Source organism: Phoca vitulina, unplaced genomic scaffold, assembly GCF_004348235.1.
Source record: "Phoca vitulina isolate PV1807 unplaced genomic scaffold, GSC_HSeal_1.0 scaffold21, whole genome shotgun sequence".
Taxonomy (NCBI): Eukaryota; Metazoa; Chordata; class Mammalia; order Carnivora; family Phocidae; genus Phoca; species Phoca vitulina.
The window spans coordinates 16,535,520-16,557,373 of record NW_022589724.1 but is presented as its reverse complement, the minus strand read 5'-3'; the positions used below and the strand labels follow the sequence as shown (position 1 = coordinate 16,557,373).

Sequence of the window (21,854 nt, the reverse complement as noted above, 5' to 3'; positions counted from 1 at the left end):
TTTTAAAAGCTAACAGCCTCCTTATTTGTATAGCCTGAGCTGTCTCCGGTTCCACTGCAAGGTGACATTTTTTGCTTGTTTTTATCTTTTTTTCCTTTGTTTTTCTTTGTCATTCTCTGACTGCTCTCTGTGTCCCTGTGTGCATTCTCTTCCACTCACTCAGGGTCTTTTTCTTCACTTTCATTCTCTGTCTTTCTGAGGCTGTTTCCTTCCCCATCCCCTTCCCCCCGCCCCCTCCTCCTCCCTTCCCCTCTCCCTGTGCTCCATACAGGACACCCTTGTTCTGTTTACCTTGATGTTTTCTCCTTTTAAATCTCTGTGTTTCTTACTCCTGTTTCTCCCTAACCTAGCTCTTCATTTCAGACTCTCTTTTCACATACTTTCTCTGCCTCCATAGTCCTCTCTTTTAATCTCTCTCTATATGACACTCCTCTGGATGTGTCTCTCTGTCTCTATATTTTTGTCTGTCTGTCTATCCATCCATCTACCCACCCATCCATCCATCCATCCATTTCTGTCCTTTCTAGCAATTTCTCTACATGTTTATCTCTTTACGTGGTCTCACGCTTTCTCAGCTTGTCCCTCCCTCTGTCTTTATCTCCTCATTTTAATTCTCACTTCTTCTTCTTCTCCCTCTAAGGATATTAATATTTTAATAGCCTTAATGTCTTCTCAGAATCCTCAACTCTTTCCATGATTCAAAAGTGGCAAGTCTCCCAAGAGCAGCCTCAGTTCAGGAACTGTTAGTTCTCTTCCCCCATCCACCTGTCACCCTGACCTCATCCTGTGTCAAGTTGGGAAGTGAGGGCTAGTCTAGCAGCTCTCCTGTCATCTTCTCTGTTGTCCTTGTACTACAGACCTGAGTGTGAGGGACTTGGGACGGGAACCTAGAGTTGGGGGTGAGCAGAGGCGTATCCCTCTTGCTGAGACCAATGATAGGTGGAGGCCACATCCATGCCTTCTGGTGTTTTGTTTCTTCTGGAAAACATTTACTTATCACAAGTTTTTGCCAGGCCTTGTGCTGGGGGCTAGAGAGGGATGAGTAACTCTTGAGGCATTTGCTCAAAAAGCTCATGGTCTTTCTGGGAAACCATAGAGCCGATGATTAAGATCAGTGAGATAATAGATTTAAACAATGTGTTCAGAGGGAAAAGAAATTAATTCTGGTTGGTTGGGGTATGTAGACAGGGTTTCACAAAGGAACTCATACCAAGCTCTGTGGAGGTAAGGCCTTTGTCCTACGTCACTTCTGCATCCCCAGTACTTAGAATAGTGCCTCCTATGAAGTAAGCACTCAATAAGCATGTGCAATATATGAATGAATAGATGGATGGATGAATTTGAATAGTTTTTTTGTTTTTTTGGTTTTTTTAAAGATTTTATTTATTTATTCATGAGAGACGGAGAGAGAGAGAGACTGGCAGAGGCAGAGGGAGAAGCAGGCTACCTGCTGAGCAGGGAGCCGGATGTGGGACTCAATCCCAGGACTCGGGGATCATGACCTGAGCCTAAAGCAGACGCTTAACTGTCTGAGCCACCCAGGTGCCCTGAATTTGAATAGTTTTGAAGGATTCTTGGGATTTTATCAGGGAGAAGAATCAGAGATGAGCATCCCAGACCCAAAAGCATGATTAAAGATTCTGAGAAGTGAAGGTACATACTATACTCAGATCCCTTTTTCAGGGATGACCTGCCCGTCCCCTGGATTGTGGCTTGTGGCCCATAGCTGTGTTCCTCACCGGGTATTGCCTTCAATGAACTGCCTCACCCAAGGATACCACCTTCTAGATGGCAGCCCTTGGCCAGTGACTGGCCAACATGGTGATACAGAGGGCCCCTTGTCTCTAATCAGGACATCCTTAAAGGGCCACCCAGCTCTAGAGCTCCCCTAAAGACAAACTGAAGCTTCAGATCTATTTGCATTAACCACATTGCAGGTCGGCCTCTCCCTTGTCCAGTCCTGCCTTGCTTACTTCCTACAAGTGTAGAAGAGGGATCCTTGAAAAATCTGCTGTGTGCAACTCTGTTTCAGAGTCTGTTCTTAGAGAACCTAACCTAAGATTGTGTGTTCAGGGAATGAGAAGAGACCTGTGGCTAGCCAGTAGAGAATATGAGGACAGGGTAAATGGAGCTGGATGGGCAGGCAGGGACCAAATTATGAAGGACCTTAATGCCAAGGAAACTAACTTAGATTTTCTTCTGTAAGTAATGGAGAGCTATTATTGATGAGTGAGGTATGAATTAGAACTGGAATGTACAAGATTCACTGACAGTCAGTATGAAAGATAGTATAGAAGGGGATCATACTGGAGATAGAAAATAAGCTAGGACACAAAAACGTAGAACTCCATGCCTCCGGAGGGAAACAGTGAGAGAAGGATGAAGGATGGTCCAGAGGTATCACCAATAGCACTCCCTGGCCTCTTCTTGCAATAAGCATCTCCCTTCCTTCACAATTCTGGATCCCATGAGTCCTATATCATGGGATGATGTGTACCTCCACTGGGTGCCTGTGGTGTCCCTTTAATATCTTCTGCAACTGTGGGCATCACAGATACACCAATGCTAGGATATCCTTATCTGGGGGCCCTTTTGCCAGAAAGCAGCATCCAAAAATTCCTGTCTGTATATCTCATCTAATAAAACTTTGGCAGATCCATGGATCATGGTACCTAGCCCAGTCTCATCTCTTGGGAACCTCATTTGGGAGGAAGGATGCATTTGCCTAGAATCCCATGACCTTTCCAGCAGCTCTTGCTGTCAGTCTGGACGGGGTCACATTTATGCAATAGTATGAAAAATAAAGCTCTAAGGTTCTAGGGTCAGACAGTCCTGTGTTTGTGTCTTAGCTTTGCTGTTTAATTTGGGGGAAATCCCATACCTTTAATAGTTCCAATGTATATCCAAAGTAGGGATAATAAGAATGTGCTTATTTTGCAGAGTTGCTACGGGGAGGTCTGGAATCTGTAGAAACATACAGAATGTGAGTTAAGAGTTGTATAGCAGGAAGAGCTTTCCTTTTTGGACTCAGATGGAGCTTGGCACAAACTTCAGTTCTGCCACATTACAAGCTGGGTGGACTTCAGCAAGACACTTCAGCTTTCTGAGCCACAGTTCACTTATTGGTAAAATGAAAATCTCAAGCCTACCTTCCCAAATTATGAGGATTAATGAAATAAAGAGTGCCAAGTTCCAAGTATATTCCTTTTCATCACAAGTAGACAAACATCAGGTCATATGATGGCATACCTATTGGATTTTTTCTTACTATTTTCTTTTTAGATATGTATTTGTATCATTTTCTTGATTACAAATATCATAAATGGTGCTCTTAACTGTAATGAATGCATATTTAATTTTTTTTAATCTAATGATACACATGTCTCTGGGGTTTAACCATCCCCTTTGTCTCCAAGGGAAGAAGCGATGCTGTCCACATACTTCGAAACCATCAACGACCTGCTGTCCTCCTTTGGGCCGGTTCGTGACTGCTCTCGGAACAATGGGGGCTGCACTCGAAACTTCAAGTGCGTGTCTGACCGCCAGGTAGACTCCTCAGGATGTGTGGTAAGTGCCATTGACCCATGACCATGGAGCTGGCCCAGGTGCCAAGGCTGCTTGCTGGAGGCCTCTCCCTGTGAGGGGTAGCTCGCTCATGGCTGCTGCCTCTGTGGCCTTCAGCACACCAGGCTCCCGTGGTTTCTCCATCTGTAAAGTGGGATAGTTAAACCTACCTTGTGGAATTGTTGGAAGAATGAAATGAGACATCAGAACTTTAGTGCCCAATATGCAGTAGGTCCTTGAGAGCTCCTGGCCTCAGGAAGGGGACTGTCCATTTGGGGGTGAGGTAGGGCATGTCTTACCTCTGTGGGCACAATGGGATCATGTCAATGAGATGCCCAGAAGAGAAAGTTTCAGTGGAGACCTTAAAGTTGGTTGAAGTTGGGGAAGATGGTGTTTAACTGGCTTCAAGAGGTGGGTCAACTTACATTAGGGAAAGAGTGGGTATAGCCAAGGCAAGGGCATGGAGGGGAATGGCAGTCTTATCTGCTTAAGGCTCCAGAATGAAGCATGGCATAAGGACACAGAGGATTTTGAGGATCTTTGTTGCCTATAGAAGAGGCTTCAAACTGGATGGTTTGTTTTATCAGAATGACATAGGGTGCTTGTTTCAAATGTAGGTTCCAGGGTCCCACACCAGTAATGTTGATACTGTAGAGGGGGTTAGGTCCCAGGAACCTGAATTTGTAACAATTTAGTGAGTGTTTTATGTGTGGGGAGGCAGAGCTCATGGAAGCACACTTGGTAAACTTCGCCCTTCAAGATGAACTTCTTCACCTGGCATTCGATGCCTTCTTGATTTGACCCTTTCCAACCTCTCCATCACTTTGCTTCCTTCTACACTAGAGCCGGTGGAGTGAATTAGGTGTGGTTCTCTGAACATACATCCCCATTTAATGCCTCAGAGCCTTTGCTCCTACCATCTTTTAGCCTAGAGTGAATTGCTCCCCACCAGCCTGTGTAGCAAACAAGTAGACCTCTTTCCAGATTTGTCTTCTTTTCCCTCCCCACCTTGGAAAGAGTGACCATACTCTTCTAAAGATCATTACTGTTTCCACATGCCTACTACCTCTGTTATAGACCCTGTGATCATTTATAGCACAGACTGGCTTTTTTCTAGTTTATCCCGCCCAGTAAACTGAGGGAGAACCCCAGGAATCTGTTGATTCAACTTAGCAACCCAACCATCTCAGTAAATAAGAAAGAAATAAGGGATGGAGGGAGGAATGGGGCCAGGGATGTGGGCCAGGACTGTGTCTCTGGGAGAGACCACAGGAAATAGAATACACAGTCAGCTCTTTTTTTTATTAACATATAATGTATTATTTGTTTCAGGGGTACAGTTCTGTGATTCATCAGTCTTACACAATTCACAGCGCTCACCATAGCACATACCGTCCCCAATGTCCATCATCCAGTCACTCCATCCCTCCCAGCACCCTCCACTCCAGCAACCCTCAGTTTGTTTCCTGAAATTAAGAGTCTCTTATGGTTTATCTCCCTCTCTGGTGTCGTCTTGAGTCATTTTTCCCTCCCTTCCCCTATGATCCTGCGTCTTGTTTCTCAAATTCCTCATATCAGTGAGATCATATGATACTTATCTTTTTCTGATTGACTTATTTCGCTTAGCATAATACCCTCTAGTTCCATCCATGACAAGATTTCATTTTTTGGATGGCTGCATAATATTCCATTGTATATATAAAGCACATTTTCTTTATCCGTTCATCTGTCGACGGACATCTGGGCTCTTCCCATAACTTGGCTATTATGGACATTGCTGCTATAAACATTGGGGTGCATGTGCCCCTTCGGATCACTACATTTGTATCTTTGGGATAAATACCCAGTAGTGCAATTGCTGGGTCATAGGGTAGCTCTATTTTCAACTTTTTGAGGAACCTCCATACTGTTTTCCAGAGTGGCTGCACCAGCTTGCATTCCCACCAACAGTGTAGGAGGGTTCCCCTTTCTCCGCATCCTCGCCAACATGTGTTGTTTCCTGACTTGTTAATTCGAGCCATTCTGACTGGTGTGAGGTGGTATCTCATTGAGGTTTTGATTTGGATTTCCCTGATGCCTAGTGATGTTGAGCACTTTTTCATGTGTCTGTTGGCCAGTTAGATGTCTTCTTTGCAGAAATGTCTGTTCGTGTCTTCTGCCCATTTCTTGGTTGGATTATTTGTTCTTTGGGTGAACAAATAATTGGATAAGCCCTTTATCTGATATGTCATTTGCAAATATCTTCTCCCATTCTGTCGTTTGTCTTTAGGTTTTGTTGTGCAAAAGCTTTTATCTTGATGAAATCCCAATAGTTCAGTTTTGCCGTTGCTTCCCTTGCCTTTGGCGATGATCTAGGAAGAAGTTGCTGCGGCTGAGGTCGAAGAGGTTGCTGCCTGTGTTATCCTCATGGATTTTGATGGATTCCTTTTTCACATTTAGGTCTTTCATCCATTTTGAGTCTATTTTTGTGTGTAGTGTAAGGAAATGGTCCAGTTTCATTCTTCTGCATGTGGCTGTCCAATTTTCCCAACACCATTTGTTGAAGAGACTGTCTTTTTTCCATTGGACATTCTTTCCTGCTTTGTTGAAAATTAGTTGACCACAGAGTTGAGGGTCCATTTCTGGGCTCTCTACCCTGTTCCATTGATCTACGTGTCTGTTTTTGTGCCAGTACCATACTGTCTTGATGATTACAGCTTTGTAATAGAACTTGGAGTCTGGAATTGTGATGCCACCAGCTTTGCTTTTCTTTTTCAACATTCCTCTGGCTATTCGGGGTCTTTTCTGGTTCCATACAAATTTTAGGATTATTTGTTCCATTTCTTTGAAAAAAGTTGATGGTATTTTGATAGGGATTACATTGAATGTGTAGATTGCTCTAGGTAGCGTTGACATCTTCACAATATTTGTTCTTCCAATCCATGAGCATGGAACGTTTTTCCATTTCTTTGTGTCTTCCTCAGTTTCTTTCATGAGTATTCTATAGTTTTCTGAGTACAGATTCTTTGCCTCTTTGGTTAGATTTATTCCTAGGTATCCTATGGTTTTGGGTGCAATTGTAAATGGGATCGACTCCTTAATTTCTCTTTCTTCTGTCTTGTTGTTGGTGTATAGAAATGCAAGTGATTTCTGTGCATTGATTTTATATCCTGCCACTTTACTAAATTCCTATAGGAGTTCTAGCAGTTTTGGGGTGGAGTCTTTTGGGTTTTCCACATAAAGTATCATATTATCACGCAGTCAGCTCTTAATGTGCCTGCACCACAGGTAGGGAAACAGACAATGGCTGGGAGACCAATACAAAGAAGAAACTTCTAGAGAATGAAATAATGCAATTAAACTGTATTGTAGACTCAAAGATCAACAGATCTTCAAAGGTAGATGGGCAAGTGGAGATTTTTTTAGTAGAATTCTTAGGATTATAAGTGACAGAAACTCAGATCTAGTTTAGGCAAAAAGAAAAAAATGTATTGGATCAAACAGAAGTCAAGGCACAGTAGGATTAAGGGGATCAAACAATGTCATTGGGATCCCTCTTCTCTTCTCTCTGCTTGCCTCAGCACCATGCCATTCTCTGGACAACTCTAGCTTCCCCACTCACTAAGAACATCTTTTTCCCAGTTCCTCCAGCTAAAGTCATAGGATTTCATCTCATTGGGCCAGCTTGGTCCTCATGCCCATCACTGTACCAGTCATTGTGGTCAGGGGGGAGGACTGGGCTCATCCGAGATCCAGTCATACCTGGGACTTGGGCCAAGTGGCACCTGCCCTAAAATGCACGGTAGTGAGTTGAGGGAAGGCCCAGACTCTCAAGGAAAAGTAGGGTGCAAGCAACAGAAAGGGGGGTTGGTGTCAGCAGGTGTCTACTTCAGACGAGATCGGGCACGTTCAGGGTGGTATGACCGTAGACTGCAGGTGTCTACTTCAGAGTATTGCAACCCTGCCTTCCATTTTGCATAATAGAAAAGTGAGGCCCGGTGAGAGAAAGGAGGACCTGCCCAAGTCTTAAAGCTAGGCAGTGGACACACGGCTCAAAAAGACGTCCCAGATCAACAGTGTGGTCTCCAAAACACGAAGCTGGCATTTTTGAAAGGCATTACGTTGTCTGCCTCTATTCCCTTTTTCCATCAGTTCTGTTTCCTGAACTCCTTTTCCTCAGAGATAGATGTCCCAGAAGAATGAAATCTCAGCATGCAGAGGTGTGCATGCACAAGCATGTACCTAGGTGGGATATGTCTCTTGGTCCCTCCCATCAGTGTAAACTGGCAAAATGCAGAGAGAGAGCAAAAGAACATTCCTTCCCTGGAGGTTAAGAGAAAATTCAGCCTTCTGATGAGGTTGCCAGAGACCTTCCTCTCTAGATTAAAGATCTAATGTTAAAACTGCAACTTCAGGGCTCGATGCAGCTAAGGTAAGCTCTTCTCTGCATTTTCAGAGTCGATGGGGAGACACCCACTTTTACTCTGAACTTTAAAATTTCTCTTATTTCTCTGTAGACTCTTTGTCATACCCGCAGAGAGAAACTTTTTCTTACAGCCCCTCTTCTAAGAAACTCCATCTGGCAAAAAAAAAAAAAAAAAAAATAGTAATAACACCTTCTGTTTTTCGCACTTTAGAGTTCTCAAGTCATGTCTGCATCCAATAACTCATCATCACAACAAACCGGGACAGCAGGTCCCTCACCCACGTGGGAAGCAGAGTGACCTCCCAATACGACCACAAGGTGGCCAGGTAGAGGTCCAAGGACATGTTTTCAATATTCTTCTTGCCAGAACCATTTTGGCTTTGCTTTCCTGTGGTGCAGAAAGGAGATAGTGGGAGAGGAGCTGAGAAAGAAGGCTGGGCTGAGTGAACTGGGTTTAAGTTCTGGCTTGGTCATTGGTGAGCTTTCGAATCTACGTTGACCTCATTAGTCTCAGTTTCTTAATCTCTCAGAAGGGAGCAGTAGCTCTTGAACTCATAGGTTTTCTGAAAAATCAAAGAACGTACTCGGAAATGATTAGGGATTTACAAAAGGCCATGGTGCAAGGTGATGAGACCACGATTGCTGATGTTTTTATGCAGTGGGTATGATGTTTGGGGCCACAAAAATTCAGGAGCACAGCATATTTAATTTTCTATGATGTTTCTGTAACTGAATTTCATTTCTGTACCGCTCCATCCATTGGTAGTGGAAACATACTTCTAGCTCAACTTAGGTTTTCTGCTTCCCACCTCTTCCTGAACATCTAAGTTCAAAGGAGGCTGATGTTCATTTAAGCACGGGGGTAAGAGGATGGTCAGTACTGGACCACTGCCTGTGAATTCTAGTGCCTGCTGTCTTGTCTGGCCCTTGTCCATCACTGTCTTTCCTTTATGGTATTGTGCCAGGACCTCTCTGTTCCCATGCGATTTATAGGCACGTGGTTTATCCTGGTACCTGCTGCCTTGTTCTCTCCATCCCCACCCCAAGGTCATTTGGGGCCAGCTGGCTCTATCTATCAGATGCTTTCCTGCCCTACTGAGGCCATCAGCTCTTCTATATTACACTGCGGGCATTGGGATCTGTGGGGAGCTAGCTGAAGACCTGTTGACATAGGTAGACCCTGAAGGCACTTGTCGCTGGCAGCTGTCATGCCAAGGAAGAGCACCCTATGTTTGTCAGGTGCCAGATGCAATCTGGCAAGTGAGGCTGAGACGCTCTCTGCTTTCCAGTCCCTCAAACTCACCTGATTTTCTCTAGCCCCTCATTCTCTTCAGCCACCCTGTGGACAAGCCTGTTGCGAATGGAGCACAGGATCTCTTTTAAGGACATTCTCTAGCGTTTGCAAGACCATCTTGTTTGATTTCCAACATTCCTCTCTTCCCAAGCTCAACTGATCCTTAGCTCTTTAGGGGGCTGGGGGGTGAGGGGTGGAGAAGCCAATTCTCTAACACATCACAGATTTTCCATTACTATTATTATCATTATATTTTACCTTCAGTTTAGACCTCAACTTCTGAAACCCCAAATTAAAAAAAAAAACAACTGGCTTGGTGTTGACTTGGTTTTCTGGTTCTTCTGTGGTAATCTTTCCCTGGGATACTATGGTCCTCAGGTATATAGTTGCCCAAATTAGGGACGGTCACTGGATGTGTGTGGTAGGCAGAATAATAGCCCCCACAAGGAATTCCACATCCTAATGCCTGTGACCTGTGAATATTTTACCTCATACGACAAAGGTGAAGGTTAAATTTGCATATGGAATTAAGGTTGCTATAAGCCAATTTTTAAAGCAGGAGATTGTCCTGAATCATCAACGTGAGCCCAGTGTAATCACAGGGTCCTTTAATGTGGAAGAAGAGGGCAGCAGAGGAACTCAGAGCCATACAACGTTGCTACCTTTGAAGAGGGAGGAAGGGGGTTACAAGCTAAGGAAAGTCTGTAACACTTGAGAAGGGCAAGCAAATGGATTCACCCCCTACAGCCTCCAGAAAGTAATGAAACCCTGCCAATACCTTGATTTTAGCCAAGTGAGAATTTTGCTGGACTTCTAACCTATAGAACTGTAAGCTAATAAATGTGTGTTTTAAACCACCAACTTTGTGGTCATCTATTTACAGCAGTGATAGGAAATTAATGTAGGGTGAACAGTAATATGGGGAGGGAGGGTGATCCAAGAGATACCATATAAAGAATTACCTTGTTATTTAGATTTTCAATTATTTCCAGGGAGACCCTCACCTCTTGACCAGGGATGGAGGAAGTAGCAGTGAATGAAGCATCAGAAAGGGGAGGGAGCCTTGTGCTCCCCTTCAATGTGCCAAACAGTAAAAAATTGTTATCTATTAGAAATGGTATAAATCTGGCAAGCACAGTGATATCAGCAAGGCACAGTTTGAAAAGTAAGCCGTGCTTCCATTTATTCTGTGTGGCAGTATAAACATTGCAAACTTTTAATCAAGATAGAGGGCAAAACCAAAGAAAACTATAGGTACTTCATCATAATATTGTGTGGAGGACACTTTCACCACCTCTGTGTAGCTGCAGCCCCCAGAAGCATTCTGCTCACGCTGCTCCTTTGTATTCCCCTGGTTTTCCCGGCGTGGGAAGCAGCCTTTTGATGGAATCAGCCTCAGAGGATCAGGTGATCAAAATCTGTTCTTAGCCCCTTTTGAAATAGCAATTCACAGCTTACCTTCCTTTTTCCAATGTTTTGCTCACATATTGTGGGTCAGGAACATGGGAAGGGTTCATTCAGCTGGGTGATTTGTCTCTGATCCATGACAGGTGGGCCATCTGCAGCTGGAAGATTTCTTTCGAGAGGGTCCCTTCACTTACCCAGAAGGGGCTGGAATGGCTAGCAGTTGACCCTTGGCCGTGCTGGACCTCAGCTCAGTGGGGGCTGTCAACTAGAGTGCCTGCTCATGGCCTGTCCGTTTGGCTGGACTTTTCAGGCCACAGAGGCTAGGTTTGCAAAGGGAGCATCTCGGGATCAAGTGTTCTAAGAGCACAGGCAGAAGCTGCGAGCCGTCTTAGCACCTAGCCTCAGAAGTCCCAGGACATCATTTCTGCCCCATTCTATTTGTCAGGCAGGTCATTAAAGTCAGTATGGATTCAAAGAGAGGGAACTGGACTTCACCTGTTGATGAGAAGACTAGCAGAAAATGCGTGGCCCTCTTGAACCTACCTTTGACCTACAGTATGGACACACAGGCCGGGGCTTTCAGGGCAGGAAGGCACCCTAGAGATCTAACAAGGCCAGCACCTCTCCCATTATACAGACAGAAAAGCAAAGGCCTCAAAAGATGCAGAAATGGCCCGAGTTCATGGAGGGAAGCAGTGACAGAATCAAGGTTTGATCTTAAGACTCCTTCCTCCCCATTGCCTCTGTCTAGGTAATGGCCTTAGAGCACCCGCTTTGCCATTGCAACAGCCCAGAGATTTAGTTGGCAGTCGCCCTGCATCCAGTGTGGTGAATGGAACAGGGGGGTGCAAGATAAGAGCCCCACCATGTTTTATTAGGTAGCTGAGAAGACGAGAGGGGCTTCGGCAGGACTGCCGTGTGACCTTGAACAAGTGCCTTCATCTCTGCAGGAGAATATCTCACCGGGTGGGTGTGAGAGCAGAGAGAAGGGGGCTGGGGTCGGAGAGGGGGGCACTCAGTAATGCTGCGTGCCAGTTCTCGCACGTTCATGGCAGTCAATGCGGGTAACTCTCCCCCTAGGTGGGCATTGCTGTATCCATTTTATGAAAGACAAAGGCTAGGACTGTAAGAATGACGGTCCACGCGGTGATCTGTGTGCAGACATGGTTCTGAGTGCTGAGCTTGTTTTAAACAGTGTAATTCTCTCAGCCATCCTATGAGCTAGGTTGTATGATTATCTCCACTTGACACTTGAGAAAAACGGAACTGCCTGGGAGGAAGAGAGGGTATGTGGAGAAGCACAGAGGAAGGAGAGTGGGGAGGAGGGCGGGTGCCAGACCATCCAGGGCCTTCATAGAAAGTTAGGACTGAGGAAGGTGCAGGGATTTGCATGCTCGCTGGATCCTGCTGAGTGGTGGTTATCTTTTAGGATGTGTGTCTAGTGTCAGTCCCCAGCCCTCCCTTTGAAGACCAATCCCACTCTGCCCCACCCCCCCTAGAAATCACCCAGCCATATTCTCCTTCTCCCTCTTGTGCTTTTTCCATTTTGACCTAAAAAGCCATCTGGCCTCCCAGATATTAGGAAGAGCTGCAGGACCCCTGATTGCCATGAGATGCTGAAAGGCAACCCCAAACGTGCTGCCTTTTTTCAAGTCAAGATGAATAAGGGTAGGAATGACCATTTATTATAGGCCAGACACCTCTTTGGCACCACTCAGAAGGAGGCAAACACTAGAATCTGGTTCATATAGGGAGAGAGAGCTGCGTCTCTCCATTTCTCATCCTCCCCACCCCCCCACCCCTTAATGACTCAGTTGGGCTGTGATTAAAAGAAACTAAACTCAGGAAGTGTGGGGAAGGCACGGAGGGAGAATCAGCTGGGTGAGAAATCACTTTGGAGCACAGCCCAGGCCTTGCTGACCCGGGGAAGCCCGAGCCCCTGTACCTGGCATTCTGCCCTCCTGGACAGGGCCCACCCCCTGGGGAGTGGTTTTTCCTCCCCAGAAATGGACTCTTAAGGTGCAGTCCATCCCAGCAGACCAGTGACAGGGGTGGGATGGATGTAGGGTACCACCAGGATAGCTTTTCCCAGAGTCCAAAATAGGAGGAATGATGCGTGCCACCTTTTCTTTCTTAAAAATTTTTACAAATATGCAAAGTCAGGGGGCAACACATCTTTATGGGAACTCCTTCAGAGATGCTTAGGCCAGGAAATAGTCTTTTTCAAGGGTGGAGTATCTCCTATACTGTGTCCCCATCAAAGTGCCCTCTGATCGAACAGGTCCATAGATTGAGAATTCTCTATATGCACCTTCATCAGTAATACTGGTCCTGATAGTGTTATTGAAAGCATGAATTGGTTGATGCTATTGATAAATGAATTAGTGCTATCAATAATATCAGTAATAGTATTACTGATGGGGATACATATAGAGTTTTTGAGAGCTGATTTCATGCCAGTCCCTGGGATAAATGTTTGAAATGCATCCTCACATTGGATCCTTACAGCTAGCTTATGAGGTGAACACTATTGTTACTTCTGTTTTGTCCACAAGGAAACAGATTTATTTAATTTTATTTTTAAAGATTTTATTTATTTATTTGACAGAGAGAGACAGAGAGAGCACAAGCAGGGGGAGCAGCAGAGGGATAGGGAGAAGTAGGCTCTCTGCTGAGCAGGGAGCCTGATGTGGGGCTCTATCCCAGGATCCTGGGATCATGATCCGAGCAGAAGGCAGACACTTAGCTGAACTGAGCCACCCAGGCACACCAACGAGGAAACAGATTTAGAAAGCGTGAGAAACTTGCCCAAGTCCAACCAGCCAGATAAAAGCAGAGCAGAAATTCAAACCCAAGTATATCTAACTCCAAAGCCCATACCCTTAACTCATCAGATGGCAACTTCTGGAAGCTGAGGATCCTTTCCCAAAGCAAAAGTCCCCAATGTCAGGGAGCATAAAGGGAGGGGACACTTCCTTCTCCCCATCCTTTTTCAATGTCCAGGATTTCTTCTTCTTCCTCTGTATCCAAGAGATCTGCAGGAAGATAAAAAGAGAATGAGTATCGGCAGAGTGGGGAGGATAGTCAGAAAAGCAGTAGAATGGAACTGTGTCTGTTGACTCAGAGCCTGCACAGAAGGATCAAACTTTAGGGCTCAAAAGGAAGGGAGTTACCCCTCAGTTGGAAGCTGTGCATTTGCACCTTTCCTTTGTGAACTCCGCATGTGCCCCTCCCCCCTTCTGGGGGGAGGGGGTGGGAGTGAGACTTGGGGTTTCCAAGATTATAATGTGTGGCTTTCTCATAAAGCCTCTGCACCTTTTTATGATATTAAATATTTTATTCTTCCGGTGACATTTGAAGCCTTCTCTACTTTTTTCCCTTCATTTTATTTCTTTGGGACCCAGATTTGCTGGGCCTGATGGTATTTCTGGTAAGCTGGTTTTATTGTGTGGAAGTCATTATCTGTTAAAGTCAGGGAGCAGCCCTTGCCCTTCTAAAGGGATGGGTTTTACCCTTTGATTCCTGGAAGAATGGCATGGCGGGGCGGGGAGAGGAGCCCCAGAGGCTGGGTGGGGGAGGGGGTCAGGAAATGGGAGCTGTGGCCCTGGTTCTGCCACCTGTTGGCTGCAGGAGTGAAACAAATCTCTTCAGGGAAGGCGGTGGTCATCTGTGGAGACTGAACCCTGGAACCAGAGAGGGAGCTTCAGACCAGCCTGCCTGGGAAGGGGCCAATGAAATGCTGAGCTTCCTTTCAGTTCCCGAAATCTATGACCTCAGAACATATATGTTCTCAGACGGCAGATTTCTAACACTGGAAGGGCCTGAGGGTAGGCAAGGGTAACATGAGGTGGAGGGTGAGGCTTAACTCATTGTTTGGTGGGAAAGCAAATATATAGGGGGAAAAAATTCTCCATCCTTTTGCTTTCCTTTGTCAGCGTCTCTAGAGTGATTGTTGACATTTTAGTTGTGTGTATCATGCACCTGCTTCACAAAGCTTTTCACCTTCTGAACGGTGCCCTTGTGAGAGAAAGTGTTTACTCCCACCATGACCCCTACCTTCAAGGGGTCAGTATAATGCTGAAGGGCACAGTTTCTGGCCTCAGAGAAACCTGGGCCCCAAATCTGCTCTGTCACACACTAGTCATGTGACCTGGGGACAAATTCAACCTCTGAGTCTCAGGCTCCTGTTGAGTAAAATGGGGCTTATCATACCCACCAAAGCTGCTCTGGGCACTAACTGGGATAATGCGTTCACAGTGGGCCAGCACCTGGCCCTAAGTAGACACAGAGTGTGGTTGCTGCTATTATCTGGTTTTTCCTTCAGGGATGATGGGGATGATGGGAGCTGAGATGGTCTGGGTGGTCGCTGTGTTCCGAAGCCTCTGACATGGGTCTCATTATTACCCCTTTTTCACAGATGGGAGAACTGAGGCAGAGTGAGCCTGGGTGCCTCACTCAGGGTCACACAGCTTCTAAGTTCTAGAGCAGAGAGTTTAAGCAGAGCAGCGTGATGCCAGAACCCTTCACCCTTCATCAGGGCCAAGTCTTCATAAACATCATTTGCCCTGTATTTCACGGAGGGGACTATTCTATCGCTTTACTTCACCTGAATGGTGGGTGTTTTGAGTGGGTGCTTTCAATTTTAATCTATTATAAACAGTGTTGCTCTGAGCATCTTTGGGCAGAAGGCTCCTTTGTGTTCTGAGTTATTTCTTTAGCATAGATTCCCAGCAGTCTGTGAGGACAGTTTTCAAATTCCATGATTTGGGCGAAGGTGTGGGATGGATTAAAATAAAGAGGAGCGGCACCACCTCCGGTTTTCTGGATGACCTCTGATTCAGGGGTGCTGGTTTTCTTTCATGAGGCAGTTCAAGCAGTTCAAGGGCAGGCTAGGGTGCTTGGCTGAAAGCGTCCCTTTGAGGAGAGTGATCAAATAAAAGTGGTGCCTTAGGGCGTAGAGCCCCACCATGTGTGCCCAGTGCATGTGAGAGAGAGCATAAATGCAGAGGACCTGGCAGGTAGAAGGAAGCAAGTGGGCGGGACTGTTGTCTCCTTGAGGACACCAGCGGGTCAGGGACCATGACCACAGAGTTCCCAATGGCTGTGTCCCACACCTGTGAAGAAGCACTCTCTGGCTGTTGGAATGCTTATAATTAGACACCTTTTTCTTAGCTCTGAAATGAAAACCCGGAATAATTGTGTTCATCTTAATTATGGTAGAACTGTCGCAATTTTAAGGTATTTTCCCCAGCGGGTCTTCAGTCTTCTTTTAGTTTTTGTTTGTTTGTTTCAAATAGCTCAGGCTCATTGTAAAATAAAGTAAAACAAACGTATATACTGCTGAAATATATAAAGAAAAAACACAAACCAGTGTCCTCTCTCTCTTTCACTTTGGTCTCTCTCTATATATCTTTCTATAGAGTTTTTCCCCATGCATATGCAAATCTAAATAAGAATTTATATCCGTAAGTTTAAAAATAGAAGCATAAAAAGCATACAGTAGTTGTGTTTCTTTGCGGTAACCTTCTGTGTCAGAACTGCATGTCTTTATACAAACTTTTCCCTTTTTTCAAGACAACTGGCTTCTTAAGTTGATCTTAACCACATGTAAACCTCCTTCCTTCTGTCAAAGATAAAGATGAACAAATTGAGGCCAAAAAGCACGGGAACTATGTTTGGCTTAACCTAAGTGTTCTAAACCCCAGGCTAGGATTCTGTCTTGCACACAGTGTAATATCCTTCTTTTATTTTTTATCACAGGTCTTGGGGTAAGTGGACAAGAAATGATGTCATCAGCATCATTATTATTAATCTGAAAAGTTGGCCTTTTCCCTGGTTTCTCCAGCTTCTCCCTGAGCCCTGCCTTGTACACAAATCTTCACCACCAGCCCAGATATTCTTGGAGGCTGTAGAAGTTATCCGGGGATGGCGGAGAGTCAGCTTGGAGCCCCGGCCACCAGCCTCAATCTTGAAACCTTTTAACCTTGGGGTAGCAAACAGGGAGAAGGGTTCATAAACCCCTCACTAGCCTTTCTTCTCACTGAGAAGATAGCACCTGAATAGCATTATACACATTCCTAGGGCAGCCGGCCGATTCATCAGAATTCTTCCAGGGCGAAGAGCAGACTTGGCCGTGAGACAGAGTTGCATTCACATCCTGTCCCTGTCACCGGGAAGCCGTGTGACTGTAACAGCTGAATGTGTCTGAGTCTCTGTTGCATTGTCCGTAAACTGGAAATGATCCCTGCACCTTAGGGTGTTGGCCGAACCCAGTGGGAATAGCCAGGCATGAGCTGGACCCAGTTCTGGAACATCCCTTTCCAGGGCCTGTTCCTATCAGGTAGAGAGGAGCATTGTGAGCTAGGAAACAGGGTCCAGGGGATGCTTGCTTTTTGACACCACCCAACAGTTCTCCAGTTCTCAGTGGGCAGTGACCCTGGGGACAATCCAACTGAACTTGGACACAATGCACTAGAGATAGCATCAGATCCCATAAGTTAAAGGGTCAGTCCTACAAGACTGCCCCCCACCCACCCACCTTCAGAGGCCAGTTACATGTCCAGCCTGTCACCTGTACTTCTGACTGCCAGGTATAGTTTGGAGGTTTCCATGATCCTCTCCTTGGATTCAATTCATTTACTAGAGTGACTCACAGAACTGAGAGAAACATTGACTTCTGTTTATCAGTTTATTGTAAAGGATACAGATGAACAAGCAGGTGAAGGGGTACGTAGGGCAAGGTATAAAGAAAGAAGCATGATATTCCTACACCTCTGTGTGTTCACCAACTGGGATGTTCTCCCAACTCTATCCCTTTGGGTTTTTATGGAGGCTTTATTTACATAGGCATAACTGATTAAATCGTTGGCCATTGGCAGCTGATGCAGGCTCCAGCCCCTATCTTCTTTCTGGATCCTGAAGGTTCCAACCCTCTAATCACATGGTTGGTTCCCCTGACAACCAGCACCCCATCCTTAGGTTCTTTCCCAAAGTCACCTCATTAACACAAACTCAGATGTGATTGAAAGGAATTTCTTATGAATATCAAGACACCTTATTAGCTCTTATCACTTAAGGAAATTCCAAGGGTTTTAGGAACTCTGTCTAGAAGTGAGGATGAAGATAAAATATCTATATTTCTTATTATAAATCACAGTATCACACACGGGATCTTTTTCTGGCTTTCCTTGATCTTCAAGAATTTTTCTCACCATCCATGTAAGGAAAAGTGATTCTAGAAGCCCACTGTCATGGGGATGATACAGACCTAGGTTATAAAATGACACTGTTCCTTAACCTGGCTCTGCTCACTGTGTATTCTTAGTTAAGCCCCTTAGGGCTTCTAAAAATGATAAGAGTGGAACTTGATTTTCTCTGGGGCTCCTTCTTTCCCTGCAACAGCCCACAAGTTAAGCTGTACTTGGGTCTCTAGAGGGAAGACCCTGAAGATCAGCCTCTATGGCAGTCAATGGGACTTGTGCTCCCCGCCACCCCTGGTTCCCCTGGAGAGCTGTTCTTTCATAACAGTAAACCCTAGGGAAAAGACGGAGCTCTCCATATGGTGGGATTTCAGGCAGAAGCATTGTAACCAACCTCCATGATTTTGTCGTTGCCTTGTTTAGATAATGAGGCATTTCAACTGAAAAGTTACTTTTCCTTTTTCAATTATGAAGTTATTATATACATACATAAGCACATTTAGAATACAGAGAAGGTAGAAGAAAGGAAAATATCACCCAGAGTCATGGCATCTCCAATAACCACCATTAACGTTTTGGTATTTCCTTTTAGTAGTTTTCCTATGTGTAAAACTCCCACTCCATTCAGGGGTGGAGTTTACCAGTTTTATTGTGGAATTTCAAATACATGTAGAAAAATGTGTAAAAACATCACATGCAGTTTCATCAGCAGTAAATATGTGATACCTATCTAATCATCACCCAGGTCAAGAATTAGAATATTACCTGCATTCCAGAAGCCTTTTCTTAACACACCCACTGTGACTCTATTTCCCATTTTAGCACTTTCTCCCCCTCCGAAGTAGCCACAACCCTGACTTTTAATCACGCCCCTTATCTTTTCTATATAGTTTCTCCACTTATATGGGCATAGAACAACCATTTTATTTTATTTTTGCTTTTCAGTGGTGGATTCTCTGGCATTCAGCACATTTCACTAAGTTAGGTAAAACCCATCTTCTCTTTTGGTTGAAGCGAAAACTGGTTGTTAGCTGGTCCACAGTTTCATTCAAATCTAAGCTGCATTCAGAATGCAATACCTAAGTTCCTAATGTGGTTGGACCCTCTGTTAGACTCCAAAGTCACGGGAGTGAACGGTGCCGTGGCTAACAAAGAGCTCAGTCTGTGTACCCAGCCAGAAATTGATACTTTGGGTCCCACCACCCAGAATCACATGTGAATGCCTCTTTTCAGCACATATACGGGGTAAACTCTCCTTTTCCAAATGATTCCCTCTGGTGTAGACTAGGGCCTGGGCTGGGCTGCCTCTTCCTGTCCTTTGAGTTTTTGGCGCCCACACGAGCATGTTTTTTTTTTTCCCCCCCAGCTGGTCCAAACCTTGCAGGCTTTTTCTGAGGCATATTTTTAAATGTTACATCCTGAGTTCATCCTGGGTAGGAGGAAAACCTTTTAGGCAAGAGGTGGGGATAGAGAGAGAAAGGGAACTGATGTCTCTTGAGCTGCATTGAAGTGTAACTTTGGATCGTGGGATCCACCCAGCACACCAGCCAAATGGTATCGCCATCCCCATTCTGCACGTGTAGAAGGCAACCCGGGGAGGGGAGTGGCGTGCCCAATGCCGCTCACATTGGGATTGGCGGCCTTGGGATCAGAACCCCAATCGCAAGGGCTCCAGTAACCTTGATGGAAAGGTTGAGAACACCTTCCAAAGGTGTGGGGTCAGGCTTCCTGCGGCATCCCCATTGCACTGGTTGATGACACTGGGCAATGATGTATTAACGTTCTCATATGCACAACATTACCTCAACAGGGGCTTGCCTGGAGAGTTAGGTGAGTGGTGTGCACTCAGCCCAGGGTCTGGCTGATGTTTAGTACTCAGGACAGAGCAGCTAGGGGACAGTTGGACAGGCTGCTGGGAGGCCTTGGAAAAAAAGACTTAAAGCACGGTTGCCTGGGGGCTGGTTGGTTAGCCCTGGCGGTGCCTGGCAGGGATATGAGAGGCTTAGAGGTGGTCCTTAGTTCTCAGCTCTTGAGTTTCCTCTCACCCACCTCCGTTCCCAAAACACCGGACTAAGGAAACCTCAGGGTCCGGCATCTATGGCATCTGTCTCCATTCAGGGGTGGATTTTTTTTTCTTCTTTCTCTTAAATTGCTCTCTGCAACAACAAAAAAAATAAAATAAAATATGCAAACCGCCCAAAATTACACTCAACATACGCTGAATAAATATATACCCACAGAAGCATATGTTCAATGGCCGCTTGTTCCATGCTTTCCAAAGCCAACTAGCTTAGAAAATCATTTCTCACACAGAGCCCGGGTGATCGATGAGAAGGTGCAGCGTGAGGACACAGGCGCAAGCTGCAAATAGAGTTTTTAGATACAAAGGATGGGGAAGGGAAGGAGCCAGCGAGACCTAGCAGGCATCGAAAAGACCATGTCTTCAGGCTGTCCTGATAAAAGCCTGGCTCTGGCCCCTGAACCACTAGCTGACTACTAGGCAGAGCAGTGGGTGAGAAGGAGCTCTTTGGGATCAGGGCCCGTGGGTTCAAATCCCGGCTCTGCCACTTACTATGTAATACCGAGATAGGTTGCTTTAAACCATTTTGTGTCTTAGTCTCCTAGTATCAAAAAAATGGGTAAAATAATAGTACTTACCTTACATGATTGTTGTATGAGGAGGTATCGCCAAAGGGTTAAGGAAACGGACTCTGGCGCCACCTTTCCTGGGTCTGCCATTTACTGGCTGTGTGATGTTGGGCAAGTTAACGAACCTTGCTGTGCCTCAGATTCCCCATCCGGTAAGTGAGCAAGGTGATAGCATCCACCGCCAAGCGTTGCTTTGAGGAAGGGCCGCATCCATGGGAATTCAATGCTTAGAATGGGACCTGGCTCCACAGGAAGTGCTCAGATAATGTCTGGAAGCCATTTTTTTTTGCCAGTGCTATCTTGCATGTCCGTCTGTAGCGTGCATACCTTGTCAAAATTCTCGTGGCTCTGGGCCACTCTCAGAGAGAACAGAACATGGGGCTTCTTAAAGCTAAAATCTAAGCATCTGTAATGCTGACCTGAAGCAAGTCCTCTCCTCTCCACAAGCCTCAGTTGCCCATTGGTGAGTGGTGAAAATAATACTAAACCCTTTTCTGAGTAGTTGGGAAGAGGGAAGGATGTGCCTGGCATCGGGGGAGTGCGCGACCGATGTCCACTCCTCTCCCAGCACCCTAGCACCACCAAGTGCCTGATCCAGTGGAAGGTGGTTCTTTCACTGAGTATTGCCTTTATCCCAGAAGGCACAGCTTAGGAATGGTGCGGGCCTGAGCTGAACCTCAACTCCACCCCACAGCTGCTCACTGCGTGATCTTGGGAAGCCCCTCTTCTCTGCGCCTCGGGGTCCTCTTCTTCCAACGGGGAGCTGAGTCTGTCTGGCAATCACACGGGGCTGGAACAATAGAATGTATGGGGAAGGACTTGAGAAACCTCAACACACACGGGAAGGGCAGCTCTGCCACATACTTGCCCTGTGGCCTTGGGACAAGTGACTAAAGCTGTCTGTGCCTCAGTTTCCTCCTCTGAAAATTGAGAACAGTAGTACCTATACCATCAGGCTATAGTTAACACTATGAGTTAATATTCTTTTTTTTCCTTAAGATTTATTTACTTATTTGAGAGAGAGAGAAAACGTGAGCAGGGAGGAGGAGCAGAGGGGAAGGGAGAGAGAGAACCTCAAGCAGACTCCCCACTGAGCATGGAGCCCGACATGGGGCTTGATCCCAGGACCCTAAGATCCTGACCTGAGCTGAAATCAGGAGTTGGAGGCTTAACCGACTGAGCCTCCCAGGTGCCCCAACATTGTGAGTTAATATTCCAAACACATTTAGAATAGTGCCTGACACATGGTAAACACTATTAAGTGTTAACTGTTATTATTATTAATGAACTATACAAAGGCTATTTATTATAATCACTAGACAGTTATCGAATAGAC

The 21,854-nt window shown here is 45.6% G+C and overlaps 1 protein-coding gene across 6 annotated transcripts in view; it reads left to right on the top strand.

Annotated features, from left to right (window-relative positions):
• The window catches only part of ASTN2 (astrotactin 2), an 877,839-nt gene that overhangs the window by 514,686 nt on the left and 341,299 nt on the right, over positions 1–21,854 (top strand). For all 6 annotated transcript variants that reach the window (XM_032419129.1, XM_032419128.1, XM_032419127.1 and 3 more), the window contains one exon: positions 3,417–3,567. In XM_032419129.1, coding sequence (XP_032275020.1) covers positions 3,417–3,567 — 151 coding nt within the window. The remainder of the gene's footprint in view (positions 1–3,416; positions 3,568–21,854) is intronic.